The sequence below is a fragment of the Hipposideros armiger genome, unplaced genomic scaffold (assembly GCF_001890085.2).
Source record: "Hipposideros armiger isolate ML-2016 unplaced genomic scaffold, ASM189008v1 scaffold_248, whole genome shotgun sequence".
In the NCBI taxonomy this organism is placed as follows: domain Eukaryota; kingdom Metazoa; phylum Chordata; class Mammalia; order Chiroptera; family Hipposideridae; genus Hipposideros; species Hipposideros armiger.
Genome location: NW_017731598.1, coordinates 2440027 through 2461063, shown reverse-complemented (window position 1 = coordinate 2461063; position 21037 = coordinate 2440027). Strand labels below are relative to the sequence as shown.

At 35.0% G+C, this 21037-nt stretch overlaps 2 protein-coding genes across 3 annotated transcripts in view; one reads left to right on the top strand and one right to left on the bottom strand.

The window, feature by feature from the left end:
• RHOQ (ras homolog family member Q) overlaps nt 1-4605 on the top strand; it is a 38268-nt gene extending 33663 nt beyond the window's left edge. Inside the window, exon 5 of one of the 2 annotated variants that reach the window (XM_019655871.1) lies at nt 1315-4605. In XM_019655871.1, coding sequence (XP_019511416.1) covers nt 1315-1470 — 156 coding nt within the window. In that variant the 3' untranslated portion in view covers nt 1471-4605. The remainder of the gene's footprint in view (nt 1-1314) is intronic. The other variant, XM_019655872.1, reaches the window with a different exon arrangement.
• The window catches only part of PIGF (phosphatidylinositol glycan anchor biosynthesis class F), a 27334-nt gene continuing 7954 nt past the window's right edge, over nt 1658-21037 (bottom strand). The window contains exons 5-6 of the mRNA XM_019655869.1: nt 12434-12542; nt 1658-1978 (exon numbers count right to left, since the gene is read on the bottom strand). Of these exons, the coding sequence (XP_019511414.1) occupies nt 1865-1978; nt 12434-12542 (223 nt within the window). The 3' untranslated portion in view covers nt 1658-1864. The remainder of the gene's footprint in view (nt 1979-12433; nt 12543-21037) is intronic.

Here is a 21037-nt window from a genome sequence, read left to right as displayed (position 1 = left end):
TTCTCGCATATATATAGCCAACCCCACAGCAAAAACTATTTCTCTTCCTCCAGAATCCAAACCCTCCTCACCATCCTGCCCCGGCCCTGGCCCCATCAATCAGGTGCAGGCCTCTCCATCTCTGGCCTGGATTATGGGACCGCTTCTGACTCACTTTTCCGCTTCTGTCTGTGCCCCATGCTAATCTGTGCTCAACACTGCAGCCTGAATGTTTTAAAATACAAGCTCCATCAGCTCACTGCTGTGCTCAGACTCCACCAGCAGCTCCCAGCACACTGAGAGTCAAGGCCAGCCCTCACTGTGGCCCCTGATACCTGGCCAGGCACGTGGTCACCTTGCTGGTCTTGTCTTCTATTATACCTCAGTGCTTTGTGACTTTTGCTGCTCCCTCTGCCTGGAATGTTCTTACCTATGGAACATTAGTCATTCTTTCACTCCTTTAGATCTCTGCTCACATAGCACTTTCTCAGTAGACCTTGCCTGATCTTGTCCCCACTCCTGACCTATTTTCTCCAGACCAGATATCACCGTCTGACATTCTACCTCTATCTTTATTAGTTCATGGTCTTCCTCTGCAGTGTAAACTTCATGAGCAGAGTCTTACTTTTTTCCTTGCTGTACTTTCTCATTTGGCAAATAAGTGTGCTCAGTACATTTTCAATGAGTAAGTGAATGAATAGGTCCCCTCCCAGAGTAGAAGCCCAAGTCCTTAGAATGGCCCTGAGGCCACCTCACTGACCTCATCTCTTTCCCTCTCCCCTGCTACTCTGGCTCCTTTACCGTTCCCTGAATGCTGCACGCAAGCTCCTGCATCAGGGTCTTGCATCTGTGGCTCCATTCACCTAGAAATTCTTCCTCTAGGTATCCCTCTGCCCAGACTTCACCTTGTTGAGCAGATTTCCCTCACCACTATCTTCCGCTGGCCCCATCTCCCTCAGCTTGCTGTCATTTTCTCCAGAGCATGTACCACCATCCTCCTTTGTCCCTCCCCCAGTAGGACTTAAACAAAGTTCAGCATCACACAGCAGGGATTTTGTTCTGTCTCTCACTTCACTGACATTATCCCCAGCACTTAAAACAGTGCTTGGCATATAGTAGGTACCCAGTTAAGTATTTGATGAATGAAGGAATTTTTCATAGAAAGTTTAGAAGGATATACACTAGTATTTTAAGTTAGTTTTCTCTGGGTATTATGATTTCGTTCTTTTTGCTTAGCTGTATTTTATAATTTTCTTATAATGGTGTCTTTGCGACATTCCAATTGTATATAAAAGATTTTCTATATTTGTGATTTTTTTCTTTTCTCCCTCCCAGATAGGAGCGTGCTGCTATGTGGAATGTTCAGCTTTAACCCAGAAGGGATTGAAGACTGTTTTTGATGAGGCTATCATAGCCATTTTAACTCCAAAGAAACACACAGTAAAAAAAAGAATAGGATCAAGATGTATAAACTGTTGTTTAATAACGTGAGAAACATCTTCAGTGGCCAAGGAAACTGTCCATTTCTAAGAAAGCATATGAAATGCTACAGCTATACCCAGACCTCCTATAAACACTGAAGCAGTTTAAAACTTGAAAGAAAAAAACAGCCCTGTCCTCAGAATTCTATAAAGTTAAGAATGTTTCTTAAAGGTCCAAGAAGCAGAAAAACAGCATCTGAAGCCACAATCCATTATAAATACTTTATTTCAACTAGAAGGTACAATCTCTCAGGGGTTTCATAGTTTAAAAAGCTACAATCACATCATGTTGTAACTACATCAAAAACAGTGCTGTAAATGGAACTGCCTGGCTTAGACCACATACATTTCTGCACAGTCTTTATGGAATCTGCACAAAGAAATCTCTTCTCCCTTTGTTCCAATTAATTGTTCTTGTATGTAAGTTGCTTTCTATTGCAGTATATCCAGAATGGTGAAATAACAAGGCCAGCCACGTAGCCAAAGGTCGCTCCAAGCGTACAGGAGATGGGCCATACCTGAGGAGAGAATGTATGAGATCAAAAAAGAACAAATGTTTTATTATTACTTGAGCACAAGTGTAACCTACATATTTCTATATTAAAGCTTAATGTGCTTTCTTAATGCCAAAAGTGTAATAAGGTCATAACTGCATTTATCATGAACACTAAAAATGTACACGTTTTAGTTAATGTGCATTCGATTGTAACAAGGCTTCTGGCGACTGTAGATTTAGTTTGATGCTCCCCAAGCTGCATGAGAGACATCCTAAAATTAAAATTTTGGGTCAGACTTTACCATAATCTTGGACTCAATTTAGCTCTCTGAACTAGTTGGTAATTTTGTTTTTGAATTTCCACATTGGCTTGTATATCAAATGAAATGAGAAGTGTGTATGCTGCCCAAACCATGAGAAATTTTAAATTGTGTTAAAGAGAAAAGACCTCCAATTCAAGTATGTTACATGGAATTTATAACAAAGGAACTGCTTCTGTTATAAAACTGATGTCACCTTTCAGATCCAGATGTTGGAACCATAGCAGAAGTTACAGAACTACAACTTAAGTCAAATACCTAGAATGTAAGTTAAACTAAATATTTGCTTCCAAATACCCATTTTTTCCCCCAGCCATATTAACATTTCACAATATTACATCAAGCCAGAAGTATATAATATTGATTTATTTCATCCACAAACAGTGCATATTGGTCCCTAGGTGAAAAGTCCTGCTTTAAATTTTGTGTGTGTGTGTTCACCTCTGAAGCTTATTTGGTATACTAGAGCCATTTCTAATCTTTCTCTGGGGGAACAGGCCATAGAATTGTATTAGAGGTGAACCATCTTAATTACTAGTTGTTACCTAATTAAGCTTCCTTGTTTGGTCTGCTGTGGATCTGCCTTTTTCCAAATGCCATGCAACAGACAATAGTGTTAGACAAAGTTTCAGTGTGAACAAACTAATGCAGTTCAGAGAAACATTAATCTAATTCATAGATTCCCCCCCACCCTGCGTCTTTCTTACATTTAAACTTGCTGTTGCCTAAGTTATGATTTCTTTATGCCTTTGGTGAGCTCCTGTTTATTTCCATGACTTGAGCTTATAGCTATGTCTATTGCACAGACTGGGTAATGGAACACTAAACTTTTATACTTGAAAATGACAGCCTTAAATGATCATATCAGCCACAAATCTAGGATGTATTATCTTGTATGTGAGCTTTGTAAAGATTTTTTAAAAATAGAAGCACACTCTTCTCCATTGAGGAGTAGAGAGTCTACTGGATACCTAAGTCAGGAGCTTTCTCTCTGAGCTGGACAGTGGAGATGTCTCCTTTCTCCCAAGAAGTGGCGGTTCACATTGAGTACCACGGCCTTATGTATGCTCAAATGGAATCTCATGTAACTCTCTCATTTAATTTTGGTCTGCTATTTTTAGAGAGAATTGAAAGGAATTGTATAAATCAGTTAGTTAGCTAAGTTGTCCAACACTTGGTATAAAGGAATGAAGACACTAAAGTACGTATTATACATTTCCAACTTGCCTTTGGGGATTTGATGGGATTCCCCCCCCCCCCTCAAATTCACATCTCTGAAACTCTTCACACTGGTTTACTAGCCAATGAAATTTAAAATCTAGAATTTGTCCTACCCTAAGAAATGGACTAGGAATCTGGAAACACAGCTCTGGTGTCATGTTTCATGACTGGGCCTCAGTTTCCTCATCTATAAAGATGAGAGGTAGAAGAGGTGATCTCAGTATCTCTCCCATTCATCAACTCATGATTCTCTTGTTTCTTATTCAGTAATGGTTTGACATAACCTTTTCAGCTTCACATTCTTAAGGTGGTAAAAATCCTGTATATAGATTATTAGAACTCTAAGCAAAGATGATTGTATCATTAACCTGAGGTGCCTTAGGTCCTCTATTGACCTTGATGGGGTTTGGAGTTTCCCATTGCTTTTTAAGAGCCATTTCACTGCTTTGGTTCTTTAGTTTTTGGTTTTTTTTGCAAAACCCTTCCTGCCCTTTAACTAAAAACCAAAGATTTGTTTTCTTTTCATAAGCAGATTGTAGAAATTGCCTTATTTTTAGAAGTACGTTTTCATTAAAGGCTTAGGTTTCAACAGAAATTCAGACTAGTCACTGGAACAGCTAGTTCAAAGTAGTGAAATACCTGGGAAATTAAATACTTAAAAAAACATCTTACTGACATGAGTTTTGCAAGTTAATGCAAACATATTGCTTCAAATAAGGCCACGTATGAATGAAGTTAAACTTAGGTTTTTTTTTGCATATAATCAGTTCTGAAGTTCTTAACAGTAATTTTACAGGCTCCCTGAAATCTTATTTAATTATTTGCTAACTTATATTACACCGTTATTCTATCTCTACAGGTATATTTTAGATTAGCCTATTTTGAATTACCATATTTCCAATAAGTAGAGCCTGAATTAATGGTTTTTATTGTGAATTATCTTAGTTACTTTAGACGTTGCTTCCATTTGATTTTTAATTATTAATTTTAAGTACCAAATTAAATACTGGTTTGTTGGTTGTTGCTTTTTAAGTGATTGTTACTTTAACAGTGTCCCATCTTAACACATGGGGTTACAAATAAAATAATATGCATAGTTTACTATCTATGTAAAGCATTGAACTTCTTACCTTAATAGTTTTTATTTAACACCTTATGTAAACATTTGGGGTAATACTCTTTCCTGTTTCTCATGTTGTGAGTCTACTCATCATCGGCCAAGTGTGAGCATCTGCACTTTGTTTAAAAAGCATACTGTCTAGAGTGTAGAGAGAATAATAATCCCTCGTGCATCCCAGCCAAATTCCAATTTGGGTTACTAAATTCTCTTTTAGTCACTTTGTAATTTCAGTATGGCTCTTTGTTTCTAAACACATGCATACATTCACACACACACATTCCTTAAACAGCTGCTATACTTCACCTCCAGTGGAATACCAAAAAATGAAATAAATATTGGTTAAAAGTTTTGTCTAACGAAGGGTTAAGGCTTGGAACACTTGCTATTATTAAATATCTTGAGATTCATGCTATCAGCAAAGTAAAATGTTGGACTGGCTTTGAAGATTGTTTCCTAGTGATGGACCAGGTTTTCTACCTTGACTTTCCTAAATTGAGTAGTCCTTAATTGTAACACAGCCATTTCTTAAAAAGAATTTCTCTTACAAAGGCAACTTTCCTGATTTTTGTAGACCAAGACAGGGAGTGAAAAAAGGACTAGCTGAAGGAGACTGGGAGAGGTTGCCCACTAATAATCTTTCATCAAGCAATTTCTCACTAACCTTATAATTGCTTTAAAAAATTTAAAACTATACTATGGCAACAGAACTCATATTGACTTGTCAGACAATCCTAGCTTAATCATGTATTCTCATAATTAGATCTTAAAGTTTACATTTAAAACTATTGTCTCACGTAAAGATATATTTCTATTTAACATTCTTCAGGGCTAAATGGGATTTTTAAAAAACCACATGGTATGATGTAGTGAACAGACAATTCAACGACATCGCTATAAACATTTTTCCAAATTACAGTAATCTGATTTGGCTGCGTATAATTATCTTGTTTAAGGAAAACAGAAAACTCAAAACAAAGACATTCATGTAAAGGGGTCATTCACAAGTGTTCGTCATCAAAATGACTGTCTTCTTTTTATCCAGTTTTTTATAAATTTAAATTTTTTTAAATCACTAAATAGAAAAAAAGACACTGCTGTGTAACAAAAGGTAATACAATGCAAGTGGGTAAAATTATTAAGATTATTGTTAAAAACATTTTAAAAAATGAGCAGCTACATCATATGAAGAAAGTAAAGTATCTTCCTATTTTTCTCTCAAAACAATTTCACTAATAAGCTAAAGAAAACCTTAATAAATAAAATAGATATAACTGTATGTTTTCTCTGTTAAACAAATTGGTATTTCTAGTTGAAAGACATTTCAAAAATTTACAAGCTTATTTCCACCTGAAAACCACAGTGCTCTCTTCTGATCATGTATTACTTTAGAATTCTGCTTAGGTTTTAGGAAAGGAAAAAGTACCAATATATCTATGAAGTGATTATTTTTCAAAGCATGCACTAAGAAGTACAGAACAGTGATTAAGAACACTGATTTTTGCATTACACTGGATTTGAGCCTCAGCTCTGCCATTTGTTAAACATGTGACCTTCAGCTGGCCACCTAACCTCTCTGTGCCTTGGTTTCTCATCTGCAAAATGAGGATCATCATAAAACTCACCTCTTGGAGTTGCTGTAATACTTAAATGAGATAAATGTAGTACTTACAACTATACCTATAATAGTATCTCGCACATAGTACAAGTGACCAGTACATGTGCGCTATACTTGATGATAATCTTTTTGTTCAAATTCCTAATGGGCACATATGAAATAAGTTGTCATTACAATGTAGAACACAGTCATTCCCCAAATACAAATTTTAAAAACTACATCTAACAGAATTCATGTTTCCTTCTTGCCAAACACAATCCATATATATACATACGCATTTCAGGGGTTCATAGACCTCTGAAGCCCATCTATGGACTCCTGGGTAAGAAACCCAACATTCTTAACAAGTATTTTTATTAACTGTTCTAGTTAGCCAAAGAAATATGATGATCCTTTACATTTTGTTTTCAGAATTTTGAGGATCATTTTCAGTGATGTAGATAGCATTTGTTATGTGATTTGAGTAAAAAGTTCAAATACATTTACTTAATTATAATATGCACATTATTATGTAGGTTCCTTTATATTAAGTGCAAATAGATTTTTAACCTTGTAATGTCATTGAAGTGATATTCACAAGTTTTTCATACCCCGTATAACGGCTAGTTTGGTATGTCACTGACTATGGTTGTTTATAAGCTGCTGCAGATTTTCTAAAATGATCATATATTTGAAATTAGATAATTATGAATTTTTTCAAATTAGTTAAAAATATTCAACAAAAAGTTGAAAAATAATTATAGAAAAACAGACTACTTTTAAAAATACTTCACATTTTACTTGGGAGCTTTATTTTGCTTTTCTGGGAAGCATCATGGGACAGTGTGATGAGAATGATCAGAGTTTGTGGGGCCAGGTCAGCCACTTACTGGCCGTATTACCCTGGCCAGGTCACTTAACACCTAAGCCTCAGTTTCCCAATGTGCAAAACAGGAATAATAGCACCTCTAGTACTTAAAACATGGGACTACTGTATGTAATGAAGTAATATTTTTAAATTGTCATGAAAGCTGTAAAGTACCATGCATGATGCATCAGTATCATTTTGTATATTCCATGTTCTAACTTGAAAAAAATTAAACTTATTTGATCACTAATGTAAATATTTCTTAGGTAACTGACACTGCTAGGTAATAATTAGATCCAGCAGGCAGTTTAGAACAAATAAAATAGTTCATGAGCTATGTTATACTGTGCTGTAGGAACTATTTCCTTGCCCTTGTAATATAATCATCTTTAATACATGCTATTCTTTCATGAAATATCTGGGGAGTATAAAGCTTACAAGAGGAAACACACTGCATTGCATTAACAATATGCAGTCTCATCTCGAAACAAAAGGGCGATTTCTGCTCCTAGCTGTCACTTTTCATAAATTTTAAAAAGCTTAAGTACAGAAAAATAGGTTCTAAACCAACCACTGGTAGACATTTGTGTCCTTTTTAAGAGTCTCATACGAATGACACCATTCATTCACAACTATTGAGTTTCTATAAACCAAGCAGTTAAAGTACAAATTAAGATTTATTTAATTTTAGATATATTTGAATAACAAATTCTTAAAAATGTGTTGCAATATAATTATAATTTTTGGAGCGGTATATGCCATTACAGATATCAGAACACCTAGAAACACTTAGAACAACTCAACAACCATTAGGATTACTGGCTCTTTCAGATAAAAAAGGAAGATAAAACCCAGGCAGTTAGTTCTAAACTTCTCACAAGCTACTTTTTAATGTATTTGTTTTGTTTATTGTGCTTATCACAAATTTGCATTTGCACGACAGAATTCATCTTTCAAAGCCTGCTGACACATATACTGATTTTAAACGGCATTTATATTCCCTGCTGAATTTGGTTGTAAGTGATGTGTTTTTCCAGATGTTTTTAAAGCAAATATTGTCTGATGTAGGAATACATGTACAGATGGCTACTCATTTGGACACATTTCTCTAGTTGTAAATTCACAATGATCCGTGTATACTCTACCGCTCTCCTATGCCTAAGAGTATAGTCTGTGGTCTGGAACTCCTTGTCAGTGACACTAATGGTCCTTGCCAAGATCATGCAAATGAGTTACCTTGTCCAGTGCTGTTCTCTTTCACATTGAAAGTCCTGCGAGCAGAGCACTCGCAACATGATTACCCTACAATGACCTACCATTAAATCCAAAATCATTTTCTGTCAGTTAAATGTTATAGTTTTTTTTCCATGCTTGGAACATATAAATCGTGTTCATATAAATTGATTTTTTTTGGTCTGTCTAAAATACTATATAATACCTTTGGCAACAGAAACACCCATTAACCTAAAAACAGGCAACTCTTCAATAATTAAATCCATAATCTTTGCTTTATCCCCCACTCTAGCATTATTTATAGTGATTCATTTAGTTATAATCCTTATGTTCTCCAGTTTCAATTTATGGAAAAATTATCTGTGGCATCTGTGACTTTAGAAAATGAGTATGTTTCCCAAATACTAAAATTTTAACCCAATAAAACCAGAGAAAACAAAAAGGATTTTTAACTATAATAATGCTTCATTTATCTGGTATCTGGTGGGAATAAATACAAATATTTTAAAACAAGTTTAAATTGTTTGAAAGGCAATCTCAATCAATTTTGCTTTTTAAGAAATAAGTAGGCTCATAAGAAATTTGACTACCTGGTTCAAATCCATTTTGGAGATAGTAGCACTTAAGTCCAAAGTTTAAAGGCATTTGTAGGTTTTCTAGGCACAAAATCTTTGCATATTAGCTTCAAATGCTCTCCTACAACTGTATTAAATTTTATGGTCTAAAATACATACACCACCAGAGTGGTCATGGCATTTAAATGAAATTCTTATGTGGGGAAAGAAATGCAATATAACAACTAAAGCTTTTCCAAAGAGAAGTACAAGTAAACTATGGCCGTTTTTTAAAACAGAAAAATGGTTTCAGAGTCTCCAGCAATGAAGAGAATTGTGGTGTTCTGGTGGTCCGGTTTGAGTCCAAATTAAGTCTTCCTCTTATCAGCCAAGTCATGTTGAGCAAGATACGTATTCCTCTCCCCACACTTAAACTTTCCTATGTGTAAAAATGGGAATGAAACCTACCTTGCACTATGGTTGTCAGGATTAAGGTATTTGTGTGACAGTGCCAGGCTCCATATATTGATACATAGGGATATCTAAATGTTAAGTTTTCTTTCTATTGCCATCTGAAATGTCAGGATTGAAAATTATGTGAAATTCAAATACCCTAAAGACCTAAATACCAGAGAAACAAGATGAATTAACAATCCACTCTTACCAACTGAAGGACTGCTGGGAAGAATGAATAAAATAACAAACCAAGACAACACACACTCTAACACTTTGAGAACTCAAATAATGGAATATGTACTTTTTGATAATGCTAAAAATAGTCATTAAACTACTCCTTTTATAGGTCATAAATGCCTACAACATTAACTAAGCAGTACCTATCTGTAAGGTTCTGAGCTAAGTACTTTAGGATTATATTATTTAATCCTCATTAGCAAGTGGTAGAGTAAGGATTCGAACCCAGTAATCTGATGCCAGAGCATTTAGTCTTTGTGTTATCTCTCTACCTATTAATAAAACGTGAGTTTAAAAACTTCATGGTAGGGCTGGCCAAGTGGCGCACTGGTTAGGAGTTGGCTTGGGACGCCAGCTCTGAGCAGCAGGGCCCCAGTTCGGATCCCACATATGAGAGCCAGGGACGCTGCGCCCTCTACAGCTAAGATGGTGAACAACAGCTCGAGCTAGAGCTGGGCTGCTATGAGTTGCCGGCGATAGCTGCAGTGGGGCTGGATAGCAGCAGGCGTGAGCTTTCATGAGCTGCTGTGAGCCACTGTGAGCGGAGTCCAATGGCCAGTGAGCGACTGCCTCACCTGGGATGAGCACAATGATAATACCAACATGGGCCAGTGAAGCGACGTCCTCCACAACTAGACTGAAGAACAAAAGGACAGCAACTTGTCTGTTCCCCTTCCCCAATTCCCCAATGCTGTCCCTCTCCCCCAATTCCCCAATAAAATCTTTAAAAAAAACAAAAAACAAACTTTATGGCAAATTTCCTTTGCTCAGAATAACCAGCATTTCTTAACTTCCCATTTGTTTTATTAATAACATGAACTATTAGCCCATTTTTGATAAAGGAAATAACTAAGGTTTTTCCAGATGAAATCTCATAACTATTCTACAAAATATTTAGAGCATATTAAGTCTGAATCAATCTAAATCACAACCTGAATTGAAATTATCACATAAAGTCTAAGTCCTGTGTAATATTTAAATATCTATTGTACTTGCAGAGAATATATACTTTGTATACAGTAAGAACTTAACAAATACTTACTGATAAGCTCTTTAGTTACAGCAGACAAAGCATCAAATTGTAATGTACAAAGATTTTCTAGAGTCAAAATATGCATTTTGTGAATAACTATAAGATTTCTCTGGGAGTGAAGAAGGCTGTTTGGGTTATGGGCAATTCAAATGTTTTCTTGCTGACTAAGGCAAATAATTACGACAGGGAAGAGAAGCAAGATAATTTTCAAATATTTTTTAAGAAAACAACAAAGATGACCAGTAATGGAGAGCCACCCTATCATAGTCTCTTTAATCAAATCTTGCTGCCTCCTACAAAGGGAAGGCTTCTTCCAACTATAAAGATGCCTAGCATCTTTCGTCACTTGTCATTATTTAAAATTATCTAAAATTCCTATTAGTAAGTAAAACTTTTTCATTGAGATTACATATTTTCAATGGGCCTTTCCAGTCCTTTAGTGATAAAACAATTTTAAAAATATAAATATGCTTGAAATTGCTCAATACAGAACTCACACCATTATAATCTTTGCCTTTGGAACTTTATACAAAGTCAGAATTGAGTTCAAAGTAGAGAAAATTGAACTAAAGCATGTAAGTTTTTGTGGCATTGTGAGCGTTTTTAAAGAAGGTATAATTGCTTAACCAGATACTCTTGTTTTTCTGACTGGAATACAAATAAAACTTGATCACAATCCAGTAAAGCTTGCTTTACCACAAACGTATCAATTTTGAATTGGGCTACAAGGAACAGAGATCTAACAGTATGTATCATAATTTTAAAACATTATAGTGATGAGTGGGTCATTAACTTGGAATACTCTAAAAATAACCCAACAGTAAAGATAATTAAACAACCAGTAATATTCCAGTCAAATTAAACATTCTTAATGAAGATCAACGCTTGTTACATATTTAATTTAGATAGCTAGCAAATCTTTTTAAAAAGTCAATAATTTAAATGGAAACTTAATATTAATTTTAAAAGTCTGATACCTTCAATTTTGGTATCCTAACCTATCCTAACAATCAGCTAACCTCTTATTGTAAACAAGCACTGAAGTTGAAAAATGAGAGTAGCTAAACGCCTGAACAATCCAAAGATGTTTATGATAGAACTATTTATAATAGTAAAATATTGGCAATAACCTCAATGATCAATAGTGAATTTGTTAAATTTTAGAATAACTATGTAATGGCATACTACTAAGCCATTATTATTAAAATTTAGACATAAGATATATGCTTTACGAGCTCAGTGACCCTAGAAATACTGTATATCTTCTTGTTACCTGTTTCCTCAACTGTAAAGTGGGTATAAAAACAATGCTTTTGTTATATTGCTTCAGCACATTAGCTATATCCTACTGTGTTAGGAAAAGAAAAACCTGATGTTTATGGGCTTCCATCGATATCTCATATCCCTTTTAAAAACTTATTTTGCTATATGCTTTTAAAAAATATTTCAAGATCAACATTCAATTTGGCCATCAATCAAGTTAACAAAAATATGAACTTAAGACCACAAAGATAATAAATAATAAAGTTGAAAACAGGGAATCCCTGCAACTTTTGGCCTATTTTTTGAAAACTCCTATACATACCCACAAACCAAGCTTGTTTATTCACCTATACATGTAGAAAAAATAGTGGGGGAAGATAGAACCAGACTAATGTGGATGCCTGTGGCACTGGGACAGGCCCAAGTAAGACATCACCTAGATTATAGTGACGAAACTGGCATCCCTGCTTAATCGAACAACAAAACAACTTATATACACATCAGTTTCAGTTTATAGCTTCATCAGTTTTATTATTGTACAAACATTTATTTTGTTGCTTTAAGTAGCTGAAACCAACCTGCCATGGTCTTTCCCAATCGAGTGGAATAGGAAAGGCTCCAAGCCATGTTCCTACAAAACTAGAAATTGTAGTGATCTGGAGACTATTCTCCCAAATGGATGTCAGTCTGTAAAATACAAATGTAAATCACTGGTGGAATCAAACAAACAGAAGCACAAATTAACACTATACATACTCGTATATGTTCTCTTCATTTAAAATAGGCATCTCAAATTGACATATAATTATTTACCATGAACTATTAACAATTAATTGGTAAGAAGTAGTTTTCAGTTGGAAAGGTAATATATGCACATAGTAAAAGTCAAACAATACGATAGAGCATTTGCAGTGAAATCTAAGTCTTCCTCCCACCTTTATCATCACTGCTGGTTCCTTTCCCCAGAAGCAACGGCTGTTACCAACTTATTACATATCCTTCTAGAAATATTTTATGCATGCACAAATACACACTTTTGTTTAGAATGATATATGCATATTTGCATATATGCACACACATATGTATATATCCTTCAAAACAAAACTCAAAGTTTTGCTGTTTTCCCATGTTAATAGTTATAACAGTATTCCATTATAAGGAGGGAATATCATTTATTCAGCTAGTCCTTCTTATGTCACATCTTATTTAAACAAGTCAACTCTATTTATTTGGTGGAGTAGAGAATGAGAAAATATTTCCAAAGATTCAGTGGTTTTGCCTACCATTCTTATTTATCAAGTGCACATCTTAGAGTATAAAGACGGAAAGACATAATTCTGCCGTTTTCTTAGTAGGTCTTGGTTAAGCCTGCCCCTCACAGTGTGACCACTTAGCCATGTGGAATAAGAGTCTGGTTACAGTAGAGTAAAACCCTACTACAATGCAGTCAGGGGTCCAAATATTCAGCTGTTTAAGATGCAGGATTACTATGAAATTTATGAAATGCTGTTTCTTTCCATTTGTTTACTTATATAATTTATTTCATTAGAAATAAGCCAATTGTTACACCAAAATGTACACTGAATTAAAGAAGTCCCAAAGGAGAAGTCAGTTCCTAAACCAATCCCCCTGTCGCCTGTCCATCTCATTACTCTGCTTTCCTCACCTACCCAAGAGCTTTAGCTTGTTCTAGTGAAAACTGGGGCTGGAAGAAGGTTGGCACCAATTACCACACATGCAAATTTATGTTATTTGATTGGCTTTATTGTTCTTTACTTCTGTAACACCTATAAATGCAAGTCAATTTCTTCAACTAGCATTCAACAGAAAAGATATGTTACAAGCTTGGGGAAAAAAAATGGCAAGTTGTACGTAAAGAGAGAACTGTACTGTTCAGGCAATTTGAAGGATTTTCTAGGGTAATTTTGACTCGTATGTGGCTGACGAATATTGACTAGCTTTTCAGTTAACACACAACTCCTCTCTGTTGCAATACATAACGTGTTGTGCCTAGAGACACAAAGTCTGGTAGAGGTTGAGAGCAGAGTTTACTTTCTGCTGGGAAGAATTTACTCTTTCCATTTTATGGAAGAGGAGGAAGTTTAGCTGGATTTGGAAGAATTGGTAGCATTTGGTTTTGAAGAACTGGAGAAAGAGCTGCACTGCAGGTAAAAAGAATATTAGTAAAGCTGGTTGAGGCTAAATGGAAGAATGAGAAATAAGACTAGAAAAGTAGGTTAGAGTTAGGATTTTTGAGTACAGCAAACAGTTACCCCCAAAAATCCTTCTTCAGGCATAAAATTCACTCATTTAAAGTGTACAACCCAGGGCCGGCCGAGTGGCTCAGTTGGTTAAGAGCTCGCTCAAGAGTTTGAGCTCTGAGCAACAGCNTTCGAGTCCAGCCCGAGCTGAGCAGCCGCTGAGCTGCCAACAGGTAGCAGGATGGCTCAGCTAAAAAAAAATAAAAATAAAAATAAAAAAATAAATAAATAAATAAAAGTGTACAACCCAATGTTTTTTTTTTTATATTTACAGAATTGTGCAACTATCACCCCAAAATGAAACTATCCATTAGGCGTCACTCCTCATTTCCCTGTCTCCATGAATTTGTCTATTCTGGACATTTCATGTAAATGGAATCATGCAACATGTGGTCTTTTAAGACTGGTTTCTTTCACTTAGCATAATGTTTTCAAGGTTCATCCATTTTGTAGCATGTAAAAATACTTTTTTTATTGTTAAATATTTTGTTGTAGGGATACGTCACGTTTTTTTTCCATGAATCGGTAGATGGATATTTGCGTTGTTTGGACTTTTTGGCTATTATGCATAATGCTACTATAAACATTCATGTACAAGTACTATGTGGAAGTATGTTCTCATTTTTCTTGGGGATATACTAAGGAATAGAATTTCTGGGTCATATGGTATCTCCATGTTTAACCTTTTGAGGAACTACCAAATTGTTTTCCAAAGCAGCTGAGCCATTTTATATTCCCATCAGTGTATGAGGGTTCTAATTTTTCCACATCCTCGCTAACATTTGTTATTATTGATTATAGTCATCTTAGTGGGTGTGAAGTGTTATCTCATTGTGGTAGACTCAGGGTAAGGATTTTAGAAAAGCCTTAAAAGTCAAAGTAAAGGAGCCACTGAAGGTTTTAAATCAAGGCAGCAGTATGACCAGAGCTGTGTTTAAGATTTATCTACATGCTTTATCTAACCTCTAAGCTCCAAATTGCTTAGGCTAAGGGGCAAGATCTATGTCTTCACATTTTTGTTACAGCACACTTGTGGCCATCCTATAATTATTAAAATTTAAAAGTGCAAACATCTAAGAGGTTGTCCTTTATTTTTTTGATGTATCCAAGAGTGTTTATGATCTTACATATGATAAATGTACAAAAAATGGAACCAAGGCCTAGTTTAAAAAAATACTCTGTAGCCTTTTTAAAATTAAAATTTTGTATTTATCAAAAGAATATATAAATACCTTTAAATTCAAAGATTACAATTAGACTAATAATAAAAATCCCTCCCTGTAGGAGACACTTTCAACTCTTCACTGTTTCTTCTATGTACCTCAAATTTAAAAGAATATACATTATGTATGGATTTTTCAAGGTTACTTTTTGCTTTCTACAATGGAAGATTTAACACTCTACCCACCAGCCTCCTTTCCCACATACACATTTCTGACTCATCGTCCCCTTTCTGATGATAACATCTCCTCCTCTCAGCTGAATCCCTAACACAGTATCTACAGTACTATGATTATGAAAATATTCATCACAGCTGAACTACACAGTAAACCACAATTATACTTCCTTTCTTATAGTAAATTTTTAATTTTCCTTGGATGTTAAGAACTGCCTCCTTTTTTCCCTTCATTTGCTTACGTACTTGTCACTAAATCATCCTCAAATATTCCACAGAAACTAAGCATCACCTCTAAATGCTTGCTTGTGCTCTCTTTCTCTCTTTTGTGGAGACACTTCACCTGCTTCAAAGTGGGCCAGTTGCTCTCTAAGCCTGAGGCACAGCTGCTGTCCCCTGAGTTTCCTACATCTTGTGAATTTCCTTTGCCTCTCAGTACTTTCGGGTCTCCTGTTTCCTAGATTCCAAGGCTTCTTCCTTCTATTTTCCTTCCCCTCCCCCCCCTTAAAGCACCTCCTTCATTAGATTCCTGAGAAAGGGTACATGGAAAATAGATTTTAGAGGTGTTTTAAGTTTGAAAATGACTTGACTATAATCGTTGGAAATCATTTTGCCTCAGGATTCTGAAGGTATAGCTCCACTGTTTTGATTCCCACCTGAGTTCAGAGCCATTTGGATCCTAGTCCTTGTAGGTAAGATGTTTCCCCCACCCCATTCCCTCTCTGAGACCCTTTATTCCTGGTTATTTAAAATTTCACAATAATGTGTCTTGGAATGGGTGTCTTTTTATCCATTATGCTGGAAATACATGGGCCTCCTTAATCTGGAATCTCAGGTCGTTTGGTTCTTGAAATTTTCCTTTATTTAAAGGCTTGCATTTATTCTGTCCAGATCACTTAAGAATTTTGTTTTTCTTACCTTTTAACTCATTTCCTGTAGCTTTGCCTTTTTGTTTGACTAAGGGATCTTTTCAACTTTGTTTCTACTTCTACTAAACTATTTTTCTATCATATTTTTAATTCTCAAGAGCTTTCTTGTTTTCTCAGTATTCCTTTTGATTGCCCCCGTTCATGTTTTATGGATATAAAAAATATGGTTTTTTAGTTATCTTTATATTACCTTTGTTCCCACTGAGTTTCTTTTTTGTTGTTTTCATTTCTGGATTTTAGAGCTGCTCCTCAAATGTCAAGTGATTCTTCATTTCTCACTCTGCTTAAAACACTATATATATGAAACATCCTACAGACACCGCAAGTACTTTAGAGGCTGTCTGGGCTGGGTGGGAGAGAAGGGTAGGAACGCAGGAGACTGCTAATAAGCATAGTTTCTTTTGGGGGTGATGAAATGATCTAAAATTAGATTGTGGTGATGGTTACAAAACTGTCTATACTAAATGGGTGAATTTTATGGTATGAAGTTATCTCAATAAAGTTATTTTTAAACAAAAAAGTGAAACACTGAACAGCTGACTGGATGATCACTGTGCATGAATAGCATGATTGCTGGGCTTCACTCTTCCGGGGATTGGGCAGGACCCCCGCCTGTCAGAGAACCCGCAAATGTCAGTAGCTATTTTTCTTTTGTACCATTTTTTCCAGAAAGAAATATTTCAACATTTTACCCAGATGATAATAGCCTGGCTGTCAGCAGTCTGGGCCAAGCAGGTAAAAGGGACTAGGCCTAAGGTGAGGACTCATTGTTCAGTATGTAGAATTTCATTTAATCCTTATTCCAAAGAAGTTGTACCAAGTAGGCTCAGGATCTGGCGATAGCCAGAGTAACTGGGGATACAATTATATTTTCTCTATCTTCCCTTCCCCTACTGTGTAACTTCTACTGCTTATATTATTTTTTATAGTATTTGTATTGCTCTGTAACCCTAATTCAATTATTTTCTTGATGTAGCGAGCCCCCTTAATATACAAACTAAATAATTATTTCATTTGGGGAAACTTGTCCCCTATCATATCTTTGAATTCACATTTTGTTTTGTATTTTAGGGGCACTAACTCACCTTAAGTTGATCTCATTTGTTTCTCTATTTGTCATTTCTTCTCGAATTGCTTTATTCTTCCCAACCCCCTCCCTAACCCTCATTCATTTAGAGCTGTTCCTCAGCTCAAATCTTTCCTCCATGCTAGGATTTGATTTTCTAATTTGACTGTTTCTAATTTAGGATCTTGAATGGTATAGTTTGGATTCTCAATTTATTTCACTAATCTGGAATTTCCTTCTCCACCTCATATTGTTTCATTATCTCATCTCTGAGCTCTTATTTTATTGAATTATATCCTCAATAACATTTCTCTATGGTACGCTGTGTGTTTTCTGGTTTTTGTTCCTTGGGTACTATTTTTCTTCCAGGCGGATTCTCTGTCTTCTGTATGCCTTTTTCTTCTTCTGTAGTGTGTTTTTAAGGTTTTCATGCCATTTCTTTTCATCTTGTCCACACTTCACATGGGCTAGCTGCGCAGACTACCTATTTGCTCAGATACAAACAGTGATTTTCTTCGAAGCAGTCATCCCATCTTAACTGGCACCAATTTTTCCTGTTTTGAAGCTACATTTTGAGGACTAGATGTTATTTTCTAGCCCACTTTCTGAAATATGAGGCAGGAGAGAATGGATTCAGAGAGAAAAGAGAAAGGAAAATGCTATTTCTGAGGTTTAATCAGCATTATTCAGCTAAAATTTAATAAATGTTGGTTCAACAAATCAAACTTTAAAAAAATTTGCCCAGGGAGTATGCATCCCATTAGAAATCCAATGATGCTACCATGGCACGGTCTACCCCCTTGGCAGAGCCCAGTAGGTAGAAGCCCTCGTAGATTGATAAAATGTATACAGCCTTAATGGGGACTCAGGGAAACCTGCGCTCTGTTGGTAGGTAGATACACATATGTGTGCAGGTATGTAAGTATATACATATCCTTCAAATTAGAACTTAGTTTGGCACTGTCGAGCAACTTCTTTTACTCTAGGAATTCTATTCCAGGAATCTAGTCTACAGAAATCCTTGCACAACTATACAAAATGAAATGGTTCAAAGATGTTCACAGCAACATTATTTATAATATGAAAATCTGATAACATGTAATAGGAAGTTCGTTAAATAACTCATGGTACATGGAATACTTGTAATGATGATTAATTACCCAACATCCATCCCATTCCTGATGATTAGACTAATTAAACCATGGTGATCCCATTCTCTTTCCCAGTGATTAGTTAAGGAAAACTTAAGGAAGAGAAGCTGCTGCCATCTCACCACTAGTCCAAGGATGAGAACCAGGAGGATCAGTGAGAAGCACAGCCACACCTTGACTATCTGTACCTAGAACCACACAACCTATTATGTGAGATAATTCAGTTTCCTTATTGCTCAAACCAGTATAAGCTGAAGTTTTCTATTACTTATATATGAAGGAAGATATACTAAGGACACTATGAAGAAATATACACACATACAATTACAGACGTTCCTAATAAGTGGGAAAACAAGTTTATAAAGCATTGTCTATTATAATCATTTTTATTTTTAAATTACATACATGTAATATGCATAAACAAAATTAGATTATATAAAATCTGTTAGTAATGGCTGCTTCTTTGAAGGGTTACTGCGATCTTTAACTTGCTGTATTTTTTCTATTACTTGATTTTTTTACAATACATATTCTTTGATCATAAACAAGATGAAAAAAAATAAAAAGTAAATTCCTTTCTACAAACTAATTTATAGCAGCCTGACCTTAGTTGACTCTCATTTTATAAATTTCCCTAATAAACTCATCTGAATTCTATGGTTTTGGGCTATTTTTTTCATATTGTATACACATAGTCAACAGGTCTAGAATAGAATAAATGGCTCACCGTTTTGTGAACAAACTTAAAAAGTAACTAAAGCAATATTACAGATCAATCTTTATGACAATGCGCTCCAAGTACCTGACCACATTATTTGACTCCACTGAAATTCATTACATCAAACATTAATTGAAATAAATAGAACATCTGAATGCCTAGTATGTGCCAGACACTGTATCAGGTACCTGAGGTAGTTAACAGTGAATACTACGCCTTAGACAGTCTGTCATCAACTGCTCTTTAGATGGAGTTGATGTTAACTGTTCATCTCTTCATATAAAAAAAGAAACACCACACAACTCCTCCTAGTGGCTAAAGATATTTTACAGAATTCTACATAAACTTTCCCCTTAGCCACTGAATAAATATTAAAATCACTGCCTCTTAAAAAAAAGAAAAATAGAAATATGAAGATCATTGAGGAAATTTAGTTACAATATGCCTCTTTGCCACTAAATTTTTGTGCCCACATTAAGGCTAAATTATCTATTTTTCATATTATACATTTTGGTCATTCATATCTTTTTACTTGGTGTTCACAGTGGTTTTTCCAACATAAAATCCATTTCAATAAAAAGATGACAAAAAGAGGCCTGTTGTCTTTGTTTACACAAATAGATCTTCCTACCTTTACCTTAGCAAGATAACCAGATTTAGAAATCTATTCAGAAATTATTTTTTCATTTCACCAAAAGTGATCAGATTCTGACTTAAATATTCAAATAAAGGCGCAAAAGGACTAATAAGTCAAAAAGCAAACTTCAATGAGAAGTATAGGTTTAAGGTAATCAGATTATTACTTTCCTTTATAAGAAAGTCTACAAATGAAAAATAACACACAACAATTACAATACAAATTAAATTAAACTAGTACAAATTGAGTATATTTATTCAGTAATAAGCATACCAAAAAAAAGTTGGCAGAATTTTTTAAATAACCAGCTGAGTTTTCTACTGTCTATTTTCTTTAAAATGGCATTCTTAAAAAAAATATATGGAATAACTTTACATTTACTTTAAGGAGAAGTCTTGTTGAAATAGAGTCACTTAATTATGTATTAAATCTCAAAAGTATCCCAAGGTCCTTTCCTCTTAGGATATAATTCCTAAACAGTTGTCACAATCAAAGCTTTTGTGCTTCTCAGTCTTCAACTGATTATCATCTACTTAATTTATACATGCAAATAAATTAAAAATTAGGATGTACTCAGCCACAAAAGATGAAATACTGCCATTTGTGACAATATGAATGGATCTTGAGATTATCACGCTAAGCGAAATCAGACAAAGTTAAGAATCATATGATTTCACTCACATGTGGGATATAAAACTGAAAGCAACAAATGAACAAGACAAACAAAAACTCATAGATGCAGACAACAGTTTAGTGGTTACACAGGGTAGGAGGAAAGGAGGGGAGAAAAGAGGATAAAGGGGGTCAAATATATGGTGATGGAAGGAGATTTGACTTTGGGTGGTGAACACACACTGCAATATATAATGTATTAGAGAGTTGTACACTTAAAACCTATATGATTTTATTTAACATTGTCACCCAAAAGAATTTAATTAAAAAATTAGGATGTAATATTTCACTTAAAAATAGTATAAAGAAGAATGAAATCGTACCATTTGGGACGATATGGATGGACTTAGAG